This window comes from Actinia tenebrosa, unplaced genomic scaffold (genome assembly GCF_029948245.1).
Source record: "Actinia tenebrosa isolate PJP-AT-01 unplaced genomic scaffold, QUT_ActTen_1.0 PGA_scaffold15__27_contigs__length_11533743, whole genome shotgun sequence".
Lineage (NCBI taxonomy): Eukaryota > Metazoa > Cnidaria > Anthozoa > Actiniaria > Actiniidae > Actinia > Actinia tenebrosa.
The window spans coordinates 10384160-10398712 of record NW_028292575.1 but is presented as its reverse complement, the minus strand read 5'-3'; the positions used below and the strand labels follow the sequence as shown (position 1 = coordinate 10398712).

General features: G+C 40.0%; 2 protein-coding genes across 3 annotated transcripts in view; one reads left to right on the top strand and one right to left on the bottom strand.

Moving 5' to 3' along the window:
- Positions 1-14553, bottom strand: part of LOC116288005 (uncharacterized) — a 190352-nt gene that overhangs the window by 143845 nt on the left and 31954 nt on the right. The window lies entirely within an intron of this gene.
- On the top strand, positions 988-2103 carry LOC148911072 (uncharacterized). The gene is made up of 2 exons (XM_089030755.1): positions 988-1234; positions 1875-2103. The coding sequence occupies exons 1-2, from the start codon at positions 1036-1038 to the stop codon at positions 2039-2041; spliced, it is 366 nt and encodes a 121-aa protein (XP_088886881.1). The 5' UTR covers positions 988-1035; the 3' UTR covers positions 2042-2103.

Here is a 14553-nt window from a genome sequence, read left to right as displayed (position 1 = left end):
GAGCATTGTATCGTGCTTGATGACAATAGCGTGAATCTACAATCGAGTAATTTCTCGGCTTCGGATATTTAACCTTGGCAAAAAATAATTAGCACATTATATTGTTCAAAGGTTATAATGTAGTTTTTGAACAAGTTGTCACCTCGTGCATGAAGCTCGCTTTAATGCATGACACAAAAAGGGACGAGAAATAGTGCGAAAAAGATCTGATGCTGACGCAGGTAAGACTTTGTCAAAGGAGGTTCATATTTTGTAATGACACCATAATAGGGGGTGTAATTGTTTACACAGCTTTTAGGATATGATTGAGCAGATTTGTCTTTGCATTTCTCTGTTTTGTGCAATATGTGAAAGAAACTACACATTTTTTTTCAAGTGTAAGTCTGAGAGGCTCAAAGGTATGTTCACACTTAATTCTGTATAAATACCGCCTGGAGTTCTGCATGTGTGTGGTTGAAGTTTCTTGGCTCCATGGAGGGAAGAAACATATTTCTCGAAGCTGCTTTTGCGGGAGAGCCTGTAGTGAATCCAGAAGACCAAGGAGACAAAGAGTTGGAAAGGCTGGAAAGGATTTTCTTTACGCCAAAGACCAGGCAAAAGCGAAAAGCAGACCGCGATAAAGGCAAGTCTAGCAAATCTGAAATAAAATCCAAAAACAGAAACCTCGAGCTACAGCTGGTAAGGGAAGCAGTGAGCAAAGTTGGATGTCTTCCCAAACGAGTACTTAGTTACGTTGAGCTTATGGCCGACCAGCTCGGTCCTGTCGAAAAGGCCTACTATACATCCATTGGCAAGGGAACAGGGCCAACTAAACAGACGGCACTTAGGCGAATAGGAAGAAAAATAAAAAAATGGCAAGTCTCGGGGTAATTTCTTGATATACCAATTGATCATTCTGACTATAAATTCTTATTACTTTTAGTATTAATGTAGCTAATGAACTTGGTTTTTCCTTAATTTTTTAGCAACGACAAACCATCAGTAAAAGACCCGGAGGATGTATACGAGAGTAGTTGTAGTGAAGAATCTTCGCCGATGGACATCAAAAACGATGCAAAGTGTACCTCGAAAAGAAAAGCAGACTATGGAAGGGACGGCCTTTATCTTGTTGGGGAAGATGAAAAAAGTAAAGCCTCTGATGCCAGAAAGTACACGGAGACCACAACCAAAACGGAACGTTCAAGATTTCTTAGTGAATTTGAAGAGGATGAATTGATTGCAGAGGAGGAAAAAGGTGAGATGCTATCCATCAGTTTCATTGCCGTCATCGATATTATGTTCTTACGTAAGGCTTCAGAATAAGCACGAGGGAGTACGGCTCTTTTGAGTAATTTTCGGGTTGGGGTTGTGGGTCAGACCTAAAGTTATTTTTCATATATTCTTGCCTATACCATCTAAGGCTGAGTGAAAGGATTTAAGGCTGAATTATAAATTTTGGATCCATACCATACTTGACAAGTTGAAACTTCGGGGTTAGTTGGCTAGTTGGCACGTAACACTCGTCGGGTATCTTTTCGGGTGTACAAACTGGAGTTTTTCGGCGTTTCCTGGTATCTTTTAGGGTATCGAAGTAAGACTCCTATCGATATCCCTTTTTTGCACTTTAAAATTAGTTAAGGCGCTATAACTGACTCATCATCAAATGCACAATTTAACAGCCATTTTGTAATTTGTATGATGGTATTTCCTATGGGTTAACATTCTCCCGAAGTCATTTTCTATATGCTGAGTAGATTTCCTGAGTAGAGTTTTGAAGCTTTTTACGAGCATATCCAATATTTAATTTGTAGCCCCAATACAACGACTCAACCCGCATTCATCGCACGCAGTGTTATTCATTTAAACGTGGTGTATTCTTGTCCCTATTCTTACAGCTGGAAAGGGAACAGAGAAGAAGGAAAAGAAGAAAAAGAAGAAAGATCAACTAGATGAGCTTATGGCAATGATGCCTACAATGACGGAGGCTGTAACCAAGGCGGCAAAGGCACATGAAAAAGCCGTTTCAAAGTGGCAAGGGTTGTCGATCTCTGACTCTGATTAGCGAGTTGGATGATACTATATATTGACGTGTTATTGTTCACAATAAAGTTTTTCTGTTCTCTTTGTTTGCCTGGCGTAATGTCATTTTAAGGGTTCATATTTTCCTCACTATTTATTTCTAACATTAGAGTTCACGCACTAAACCCGTGAAACAAATACTAACTTTAAACAATGTAAAACTATGATTAAACAAAAGAAACAAAATATTCGGTATGAATTAGTACTAATTAGCACTATTTATTGTTCACGGGTTTAGTGCGTGCACACTATCATCGATGATAATTTTATTATCCATGATATAATTTGCTAACTGGAGCGTTTATCCGCCAACGGGAGCTGCCTTGATCCCTTGGAACTTTAAACTGAGAAACGTTAGCATAATGCAATTGATCATGACATGTATTAGAATGCAATAACTACAAACAGCTAAACAACAAAATCGTGAAAGTGCACAAGAAAACCATAATATTTTTTATTATTGGTAATTTTCGTCGCTTGGGAAAATAAACCTTCAGAAGACACTAATTTCATAGTTTTCTTTCGTGCTTGTTTGTCTTTTCCCTTTCTGTGCATGAATGTTCAGGGGATTCAGTAAAATCGTTCTACTGCGGCGCGTGTATGCATAACAATAGATGACTTAAGTGGGTCAAAACCAGACATGAGACAAATGTCCTATACATAAAAGGTCTATTTAGGTGCACGCTGTTTTGGTGGCGCACAAGCCCTCTCTTATGCTTGAATCGTTTCTCACACTGTGAACATTGAAATTCAGTGACCTGCAATTAAATCATAGACACAATAATTAATAAGGTAATGCTTAGTACTGAAAAATGTTATGTGGTAATAATCTTACCTGTTCTTCAACGACCTCTTGATCCATATCGACATATATACTTTGGTTTTCCATCTCGTTTGCACTGATCTAACTTGGTTTGAAATTGGTCTGTGATTGGTCTTTATAGTCTCTAATTTCTAAAAATATATATGATGTATTTCGCCGTGGTGCAGTAGGTGAATCTAAAAATAGACATGACTTAATGGTACAGGTAAAAAACTAATCTAAAAATAACTCCACGACCTGAAAGTTAATTATGTACATAATTACAAGTTTGTAAAGTCGCTGCATAACAAGAAAAAAAAAAGTCACTCAACTGGATAGTAAAGCATCGTGGTTCACACATCGTTATTTATCAATCTTGTTATGAAATTGATTATTGGAAAAATAAAAGTGTGTAAAAGATATATGTGACGGGCAGGCTTTAACAAATTGATGGTATATAGATCTCACGGTAGGTCAGTTGGTAGAGCAATAAATTGTAGTCTAGTGTAGATTGTAGATAGCCGGTTAAAAAATATCAAGTAAGATACGCGATAGAAATATATAGATAGATAGTTTATTAGTAATAACGTTGCAGCCAAGGGCTGATTATTTGCATAATAAATTAAATAATATCATAAAATATAAAATATACGTATAGTATTTAATATATATACAAAAGGATAAATATATATACGAAAGAATAGAATATAAAATTTACATTACGGTTATTTACGAATCTATGAGTTTTGTATGGCAAGTCTACATTGATACTTAAGGAAACTGTTTCCTTTCTTTTTGCCATATTTGTCATAAAACTAACATCATTTATGTGCAAGAAACTAACTAATAAAATATAGCGTACTTTAATTTCTTGAGGCGTGAAGTTGAGTCATTATTTGCATATCACAACGACAGTTGCACTGAGGCAAATCCAAATGGCAATCACGCAGATGAGAAGATAATGAGTACAAAAACACACACACACACACACACAACCTGAAGGCATAGCATAAATAAAGAATAAATCGAACTGTCGCCTGAATTATACATAATGACGATATTATTTTCATCATGTTGATAGTGAACTACTTCGTTAACTGACTCGTCCCCAGTCGTCTCTCTCTGTCGCACGCAAAGCATCAAGGGAAGGAAGAAAGAAGAGGAAGAGACGACTGGGAAATCGGTACTCGAAAACTCGTAGAAGGAGTCGAAAAGTCGTTTAAGGCCATTTTTGAGCGAATTGCTCTTTCATTGCGTTTCCTAAGTGGATTATTTGGCATTTTGTATCGGGTTTGTTGATTTTAATGTGATTTGCAATCTAGAATATAGGATTTTCCGACATAATTCAAGATGGCGTCTTACGAGCAGAATGTGGAGGCATTGGACAAGTCAATGGAAGAGCTAATAATCGCTGGTGGGTAGTTCTATTCTAAAATTAACTTTTTTTGTGAATTGGAAGAGTGAACTGTAATTTGTTCTTGACAATAGCATACACAGAAGAAGCCCACAGAAACGACTGAACGACGTACAAGTACTCCTATAAGGACACGAGGGGGATAAAGCACGATCTTACTCCAAGTTCTAAAGAACATCCTTCACAGCCAAATATCAAACGATTTCTTCCAGGTAAGTATTCATTCATGCATTTATTTGATTATTGTAAATCTTAATCGATACTTGATGTTTACAAACAAAACCATTGTGATGCTAATATACCAACTATTTTTATAAAAGCTCTTCACAAGTTTAAAGTGTCACTAGGATCTCCGGCTGCCACATGAATAAAAAAGGTTTACGTTACATTAAGTATTGCTCTATATCATTTCTCATTATGCTAGCTTGATATGTAGAATATTAAAGCAGTGTTGAATACATGCAAATGTTTCTCTGTCAATGCAGGTGGTCATCCATCAGGACAGGAAATTAAAGCAAGACGATATGAGATAGAAAATTATTACAAAGAGGGTTTTGAAGAGGCACTGCTAAGTATTGTGGAAGCACTGGTGATAACAAGTAAGACAGAAAGAAATGTCTACAAAACTAATGAACATAAAATTATATGTGGGTGCCATGCCTTGGGACTCTTGTTTAACATACGGAAATCACATTCTACCAATGACCTTCCTCTATTGTTTGGCATTCTCTGCATGTCCTATGGTGCAAGAAAACAATTTATTAACTTGTTGCAGTCGATGCGAACTTCTCTTCATTACAACACACTGTAAGTATGAATTCCTCAAACCCTTGAGGAATCTGGGTAAGTATTTACTCATTTTATTGTTAACAAAAAATGAATGAAATGTACATTTAAATTTAACATAAATCACTAAATAAATAGAAATGTGACAATTGAAGGTGGATTTTAGGAAAGATCTTCTTTGGCAGGTTACACTAAAGTGTAATGGTAGTTCGACTCTACCAAGATCCTGGATCCGCTAATTTTGTAACATTCCTTTGTAATCACTTTGGTGAAAGTGTCTTCTGAGCTAAGAACGAAAAATAATAACTTTAAATAAGTAAATATTAAGGAATTATGATAACAGTAAAGTAATATTTAGAAATTAGACAGCTCCTTCAAAATGACTAGAAATTGAAAATCATTCTACAATTTGAAAGTTAAAAAAAACACAATTATTCATTGATAGGCCAATGAACATGACAAAATAAATAGTTTGGGTAGTATTATTATGTTAACAATATCTATATAAATGATATTTCAATGCATTGTTTTTGTCAATTTACCAAAGTTTATAATTAAGATTATAATTACAGTCATAATATTTGTCACTCTACTATTTTTTTAAATTATTATATCAACAATATATTTTTGTAAGTTGTGTTATTACAGCTCAATAAATCATTTCTGACAGAGTAATAAGTTTTATAATCACAGAAAAAACTACTTGAAGAAGAGGCTAGATAATTTCAAAGATGTGCTGTTAAATCGTGTCCCCCCTGGAGTTCCATTGATATTGTTATTAGACAATATAAACATGTATCGAGGTGTAAAACGGCATCAGAGACTTGTCAAACAAATCACTCCAAAGATGTGGAATTTTACAGTTCGTGGTACAATAATCCCCAAATGTAATGGCATTGATCATCTTTTCCAAAATGAAGAGACATCACGGAAACCACAGAAGGAGCTATCAAAATTAAGGCTGAAGACCTGTTTATTGGTATTGTTGCTTTGATTAATTCATTAAATGTGTTCAGCTGAAGCTTTAGAACTGTTCAGCTCTTGAATGGTCTTTTCAAAATAATTATTTTGCTAACAATTATTAATGCTACCTGCAGAAAAGGCAAATATTGCCTGAACAGGTATATAAACCTTAACTACTTGAAATTTGACTCCACATGTAAATAATGTTGACAGTGTTAAACTGGATTCCACTGGCCAAGAAAAGAACAATAGACCGCTGTATTTTTGTTTATAAATGTTTAAATCACTTAATTAACCATGACTTTGGCTTTCATTCATTATCACAAATCCATTCTTATAACACAAGATATAAGGACAATCTTAGTTTTGAAGGTGTTAGGACCAACTGGGGTTTGTTTAGAACAGTTCCTCATTGTTCTAAAGACTGGAACTCTTTAAATTTAGAAGTGAGAAATATTGACAGTCTGAAGGTTTTCAAAAAGAAGCTTTTTAAGATTTTTTCATGATCATATCATGAATTTATGATGGTTTTTGGAATTTTCGACCGAGTCCGGGGCGTTGTGGTCGCGCGCTGGTGTGGGCTTGGGTTGTTGGCGGAGCGATCTGGCGTGATTCCTAATTCGTGAATCACGCCAGGTCGCGCCGGGTCGTTTTTCCACGCCTTGGGCCACATATCGGTGCGCTCGCGGCTGAGTTCTCGATTCGGTCAATTATTTTCACTTATATTTTAATTTTTTTTTTTTTTTTAGGACCTCCCTGAAAATCATTTTTATGAATGGAGTATCCTCATTAAATATTATTATTATTATTATTATTATTATTATTATTATTATTATTATAATGTTACATGGATGTGTGATTACCCCAAGCAATGAGAATTGAATGATTACTGGTACAATTTTTTCTTTGTTTTTCCCATGTTTTTCAGAATCAAATCCTGACCATTTGAGAGTATTGGAAGACGCTAAGGATCACTACTTTGCTTCACTTCTACACAACGGTCTTAATAAAATTCCTCCCATCAAAGGCAATTTTGGTAGTATGAGTGAACAAAAATTCCATGAATAGCTGAAGAAGCATTTACAGGAGCAGCATAATTATGATGAGAATGTGTACTTAATGTATGACAACCCTCAAAAAGAACAAAAAGAGGACAAAAAATACAAGGGTGCAACATACCCTTTTCACAAAAATTGCTTCGGTCTTAATTACTTAATTACTTAAGAACTGCAGCGAAAAAAGTTTGAATTCGAGCAGTTGCAACGACTTAAAAACCATGAAATAATGAAGGCCGAAAAAGACGCTCTAGAGGAGTGCGAGATTAAGTCGACTGTGCTGACAGAAGAGAATCTAGAACAGATTGAAACACAAGTTGAAGAAGAACGCATTAGAAATTATATACAATCAGTTAGTGTTTGTAACCCAGGTCACGCTGATCAGCCACGTAGCAACGCCGAGCAGATAATGATGAGCAACCCCAGCGCCACGTGCAACGAGATGAACGACAACGTCAATCACGTCAATCACGTTACGTTAAACGCAAGAAGCGACGTACGTGACAACATGAGTGACATCGCTAATCTTGGCAACGGAAACGCGCACACCGGAAGCCAATCCAAACACAGCCAGCGTGACTATCCAAACACAACAACGGTGTTTAACACAGGAAGCCCATCTTTTGTGCCTGACCACCGACCAGTGCTTAACACAGGAAGCCCACCCTTAGTGACAGAGAACGAAAACACACTTGGCACAGAGAACCAAGAGTTACCCAGACCAGCTAGCTTTGTAGGTACTCGGTTTAGCCATCCTGCATGCTATTTAGAAAACAGCGCACCCATTCAACCACCAAGGATATACAAAGGTCCAATCCAAGTGTCAACGCCACAGACCTTAACCAGTCAAGTCCACACTTTCCAGTCAGCACAAGACATAGGTTTATCGATAGCAGAAGGCATTCAAGCATCCAGGTTATCATCCCCTAAGTTGAACGTCTTCACCGGAAACCCCCTAGAGTGGCCAACATGGAAGGCTGCCTTCCAAACTGTAATTGAGAGACGCACGTCAAGCGACAGCGAGCGAATCCTATACTTGCAGCAGTACCTGGCTGGAGAACCAAAGAAGATTGTTGAAGGCTACCAGTTTGTTCCATCTGCCTCTGCCTACCGAGAAGCTATGAAAACCCTAGAACGGCGATTTGGTAATCCATCGGTTGTGGCTGATGCCTTCAGAGAAAAACTGGTCAACTGGCCGCGCATCTCTCCTAAGGATGGAAAGGAACTTCGAGATTATGCTGATTTTCTGAAGACATGTGAACTGGCAATGCACTCAGTAGAAGACCTTGAAAGCCTCAACAAACAGCATGAAAACAAGCAGCTATTGAAGACCTTACCCAGCTGGATGCACCCTAAATGGGGGACTAAAGTACGAGACTTTCAACTAAGACATGGTGAGTCTAAATTCCCCCCGTTCAGTATGTTTGTGGACTTCGTTTCCTGCACCGCAGATGTACAGTGTTTACCTGTGCTATTGGGCCTTGACATCGGGAAGCCACAGAGACCCGGAATGGGGAAATTCAAAAATAACCATTCACGGAACACTGCATCAACATTAGCTACACGCGTACAGCACAAGAATGTAGAATGTCTCTGGTGTAAAGCAAGCCATCACCTTAATACCTGCACTGAATTCCTCAAGAAAAGTATAAAGGATCGCACCAAGTTCATCATCAGAAAAGGCCTTTGCCTTCGTTGTTTACGTCATGGCCACATGGCAAAGGAGAATAAATGTAGTGAAACTGTCTCATGTTCGAAATGTAAGCAACAACATCCAGCTTGCTTACATGTCGATAATGCAGATGAAGGACAATCTAAACAGCCTAATGATATGGAGAGGAAACCTGAATCAGCTGCATCAAAGTGCACCAACGTTTGTAAGCTTGAAGGCCAACAAGGTGGTCAAGACCAGTGTTTAGTCGTCCCAGTGTGGATATCTAGTGTGAAAAATCCTGAAAATGAGAGACTCACTTATGCATTGCTAGATTGTCAGTCTAATGCGACTTTCATGACCGAAGATCTTAGATCAGCTTTAAGTATTGATGGCGTAAGTACTCACCTCCTCTTGTCCACAATGCACGAAGAAAATGAATTCATAGAATGCAAGAAGGTCCAAGGCCTCACTATTAGGGATTTCAAGCACAATACCTCTATTGCATTGCCAAGCACCTTCACAAGACAAACCATCCCCTGCAAGCCTTCGCAGATTCCAAAACCAAGCGTTGCACGACAGTGGAAACATCTTGAGGGAATCGCTGACGAGCTCATGCCCTTCAGAGATGACATCGACAAAGATGACATGACAAAGGCCATTAAGCCCCGACAGGTCATACCAGGATCTGACGATGACCCATACGGAGTAAGAACTGATCTTGGCTGGGGTATTGTTGGGCGGGTATGCAAATCTCCTCTCAACGAAGAATCGTCGGTCGTAACTGAAATATATAAGACCAACAGAACTGCAGTCGATCTAGTCCCTTCAAATCAAAGGCACATCGAGCATAATGATGCCAACAAAGTAGCCTTCACGACTGAAACTCACACGCGAGAAGTCATAAGTCCTGCTGAGGTAAGAGAGATGTTTGAAAGGGACTTTCATGAAAAAAGTGATCCAAAGCAGCAGTCTCTTTCAGTAGATGATCGGCGATTCCTGACCAAGCTCGAGAACGGAATTCACAAGAGAGATGATGGACACTATGAAATGCCCTTACCTCTTCGATTCGCTGATGCAACACTTCCCAACAACAAGTCACAAGCGCTGAGGCGTCTGGCGCAGCTGAAGTCCAGATTCAAGAGAGACCCGAAGTTTCAAAAGGATTACACAGAATTCATGGAGAAGACCCTGACAAACAGTGCCGAGAAGGTCCCAAAGGACAGTGGTCTGGAAGGTCGAATAAACTATGTAGCCCACCATGGTGTTTATCATCCAAAGAAGCCGGGTAAAATAAGAGTGGTTTTTGATTGCAGTGCCAGCTTTGGTGGAACGTCATTAAACAAGCACTTATTGCAAGGACCGGACCTCACCAACAACCTACTGGGAGTACTGAGTAGATTCCGAAAGGAGCCAGTAGCATTGGCATGCGACGTGGAAGGAATGTTCCACCAGTTCTTCGTAAACGAGGCAGATCGAGATCTACTCCGCTTCTTCTGGTGGGAGGATGGGAATGTTGACAACTATCCCACAGAGTACCGAATGAAGGTCCACTTGTTTGACGCTGCATCTTCACCTGGATGTGCAAACTTTGGCTTCAAGAAGGCAGCAGATGACGCAGAGGAAGAGTTTGGCCAAGCAGCAGCAGACTTTATTAGAAGAGATTTCTACGTAGACGATGGTCTTAAGTCAGTTGAAAGTCCAGATGAAGCCATTGCACTCATCAAGAACTGCCAAGGCATATGTGCAAAGGCAGGTCTGAGACTGCACAAGTTCAGCAGCAACAATCCAGAGGTCATCAAGGCAATTCCCGTAGAAGATCGAGCACAAAGTCTTCAACAAATTGACTTCGCATCTGATCCACTGCCCATCGAAAGAACTCTAGGCATCATGTGGTGCATAGAAACAGACACTTTCCAATTTAGAGTAGTCGTCCAAGACCGTCCACTCACAAGACGTGGAATCCTGTCGACAGTGTGTTCAGTGTTTGATCCCCTGGGATTTGTGGCACCTATAGTTCTGGTCGGAAAGCAGATCTTACAAGGACTCTGTCGCCAAAATGTTGAATGGGACGAACCCATCGACGATCGTCTCAGACCTAAGTGGGAGCAGTGGAGAAGAAATCTACGTGATCTAGAACAGCTTCGCATACCAAGGTGTTACAAGCCAAAAGACCTTGGAAAGGCGAAGAGAGTAGAGCTGCACCACTTCTCTGATGCAAGTGAGGTAGGCTATGGACAGTGCAGCTACCTACGGTTACTCGACGAGAACGGCCAAGCCCATTGTACACTTGTGATGGCGAAGGCAAGAGTGACGCCCCTAAAGTCCATCACCATCCCACGCCTTGAGCTAACAGCAGCAACCATATCTGTCAAGATTAATCAATGGCTATTGCAGGAACTAGAGTACCCAGAGGTTACTCAGGTGTTCTGGACGGAGAGTCAGGTGGTTTTAGGCTACATTAATAACGAGTCCAAGCGATTTCATACTTTCGTGGCCAACAGAGTCCAGCAGATCCATGAGCACACTCAACCTAACCAATGGCAGTACGTGGACACCAGTAGCAATCCAGCTGACTTAGCCTCCAGAGGAGCATCAACCCTCATAGATAACAAAGAGTGGTTCAATGGCCCAGCCTTTCTACGGAATCCTGGCCCATACCAAGTGCGTCAAGCTGATAAAGTCATCGAGCTGAGTTTTGATGACCCAGAAGTTAGGAAGACAACGACGATGTCAACCCAAATCACTGCAGGGGCGAGCCCTCCAAGCTACATAGAAAGCAGCGTGTTTGACCGGTTTTCCAACTGGTACACTGCAAAGAAGGTTGTGGCCTACTGTCTTCGCTTCAAGAGCCTTTTGTTGAACAAGTTAGCCAAGAATCCAACAAAGAAGACAATCCATGGTCCCTTGTCCCTGGAAGAGTTACAACAAGCTGAGATAGTCATCCTGCAAAGTGTTCAGCGGGAGCACTTCAGCGCTGAAATAAAGATTCTGAGATCTCAAGACGTGAAGGGCGAATTCGGGAGCAGAGATGAAGCAAAGCGACGTAATGCCACCCTGAAGAAATGCAGTAGTCTCTACAGAGTAGACCCATACATAGATGACGATGGTCTACTACGTGTTGGTGGTCGCCTCCGCAAGGCAAACATGAAAGAAGAACAGAAACACCCAGTAATACTGCCTCGCCGAGCTCACCTCACAAAGACAATCGTGCGCTACTTTCACATAGTAACCAAGCATCAAGGTAGAGGTATGACCCTGAATGAAGTTCGTCAACAAGGTTTCTGGGTGATCGGCGGTGCAGCAGCCACATCAGAAATAATCGCTAAATGTGTAACCTGCAAGAAGTTACGAGGTTCCCTACAGCAGCAGAAGATGGCAGACCTGCCTGCTGACCGCATAGAACCAGCACCTCCATTCACATATTGTGGTGTGGACTATTTTGGTCCATTTACCATAAAGGAAGGACGAAAGGAACTCAAACGGTATGGCGTCTTGTTTACATGTATGGCATCACGGGCCATACATCTCGAGGCTGCAGCATCCTTGTCCACTGACTCATTTATAAACGCACTCAGGCGTTTCCTTTCAGAACGTGGTCCAGCACGCCAGATACGCTCAGACTGTGGCACCAACTTTGTCGGAGCCAGAAATGAGCTGAAAGAAGCATTAGATGAAAGCAAGGTACGCACCATGTTGATGAAAGAGGGTTGCGAGTTAATCTTCGAGATGAACCCACCATCTGCCAGCCACGCCGGAGGAGTCTGGGAGCGGCAAATTCGCAGTGTGCGAAACGTCCTGAAGCCGCTCCTTTTGGAAGCTGGTCAACAACTAGACGATGAAAGCTTTCGAACGCTGTTGAAGGAAGTTCAAGCCATTGTTAACTCCAGGCCTTTGACAAGTACCAGCTCGCACGATATGGAACCATTGACTCCCAACCATCTGTTGACAATGAAGTCTAAGGTGTTGATGCCTCCTCCAGGTGAGTTCCAGAAAGCTGATCTGTATTGTCGTAAGAGATGGAGGAGGGTACAACACCTAGCTAATGAGTTCTGGAAGAAGTGGAGACGAGAGTATCTACAAACCCTACAAGTACGGCCAAAATGGAACAAACCATCCAGAAACTTACAGGCTGGTGACATCGTCATCATCAAAGATGACAACCTACCAAGATGCGAGTGGAAGCTTGCCAGAGTATTAGAGGCTCTACCAAGTGATGACGGGTTAGTACGCAAGGTACGCCTCGCTGTAGCCACCGCACACCTTGACAACAAAGGCAAGCGCAAGAAGGATCTCACAGTGATGGAACGTCCCGTTCAGAAATTAGTAGTACTCCAACATGCAGAGTGAAGACCGGGATTCCCCATCGAGGGAGCCACAAGATAAGAACTATGAATATATATTAACATGAACACTTTTTGCAATTGCTAGCACTGTTAGCCATAGTGATTTTATATATATACCTGATTTGAGTGACAGCGGATATCCCACTGTGGGGAGCCATGTGACTGACGTCATGAGTTTTATCGGAAGTGATTATTGAAAGACATATATGTTTACATAGAACAAAGACCAATTGATTCATGTAATAATTTAACAATTAACCTGTCATATGAGTTAAGTAAGTGGACACGAGCCACGTTTAGCATAGTTCAAGTTTGCAAGCAGCTAGACAAGGTATGATTTTACTTGTATTATTATTTTAGGAACTATTGTATTTTCTTTAAGATCTATCGCGATTATTGTATGATTGCATGTATGTACGATTGTCATTAAGATTAGTTAGCAATTTATTTCATTTGATTTATTATAGTTTTACGATTGATTTAACGACAAAGATTAAAAGAGATCAAGGGATCTAAAGTGTCTAGTCCGATCGATCCGTAAAATAGCCTAGCCATAACTGCGACAGTTACACACACACAACAATATTTGTATTTTATTATTTCAAAGATAGTACATAAATGATAAATGTCCAGTTTTTTTCTATGAATATCTCCAGTTTAAGTTTATCATAGGTTCTCAAGATTGTGTTTTGTTATAAATAAGTATGGATGAGATGTTTGATATAAGCAGCTAGAGAGAGAGTGTGTACTGGTAAATGACGAATCTTAAGGCTGTTGTTGGCAGTGAGTTCATAAAATGTAAAAAGACTTACTTGGCTTCATCAGGATGAGGGCGAAAGAATGCCATGATTGGCTGGATTAGAGCCAATCCAAAAGTTATTATACCTGTGTAAGGGTGTGCACCTATGCCCTACATGTATAACAAACAGATATGTATAGTACCATAGTTATTACGACATGTTACATAGAAACAAGTCATTTAAAAAAATGTTTTTCAGTTTCTTACCTCTGACCAGCCCTTTCGATGAACGAAAATTAGAACGATACCAACAGTGCTAAAGATGATTACTAAGATCATCAAACCACGATGAACCTGTAACATAAAGTATTAGTAATATACATTAAATGATACGTACTACTTAAGCAGTGGTCTTTTAAATGAGTGGTAAACTAGTGATGGAATAACAAGCTACAACACTGCACCAAAACTCTAGCCTGGATCCCCTCATGATTTACTACGCTTTTTTGATATTTTTATACCTTTCAAGAGATCGATCCCCAGGTACTCGTAACACCTTCACCCTCATGTTGTATTGGTACAACCCCACTCAAATCAGAACCTGATTATCTCAACATTGCATGGGAAGGGTTGTGTACCAACTAGTGAGTCTTAACTAGTTTTCAAGTATTGTAGTCTTCAAGTGTCAAGTTGGTTTGAAAACTAATGAAAGACTTTCCTTACAAAAATAACCATATGC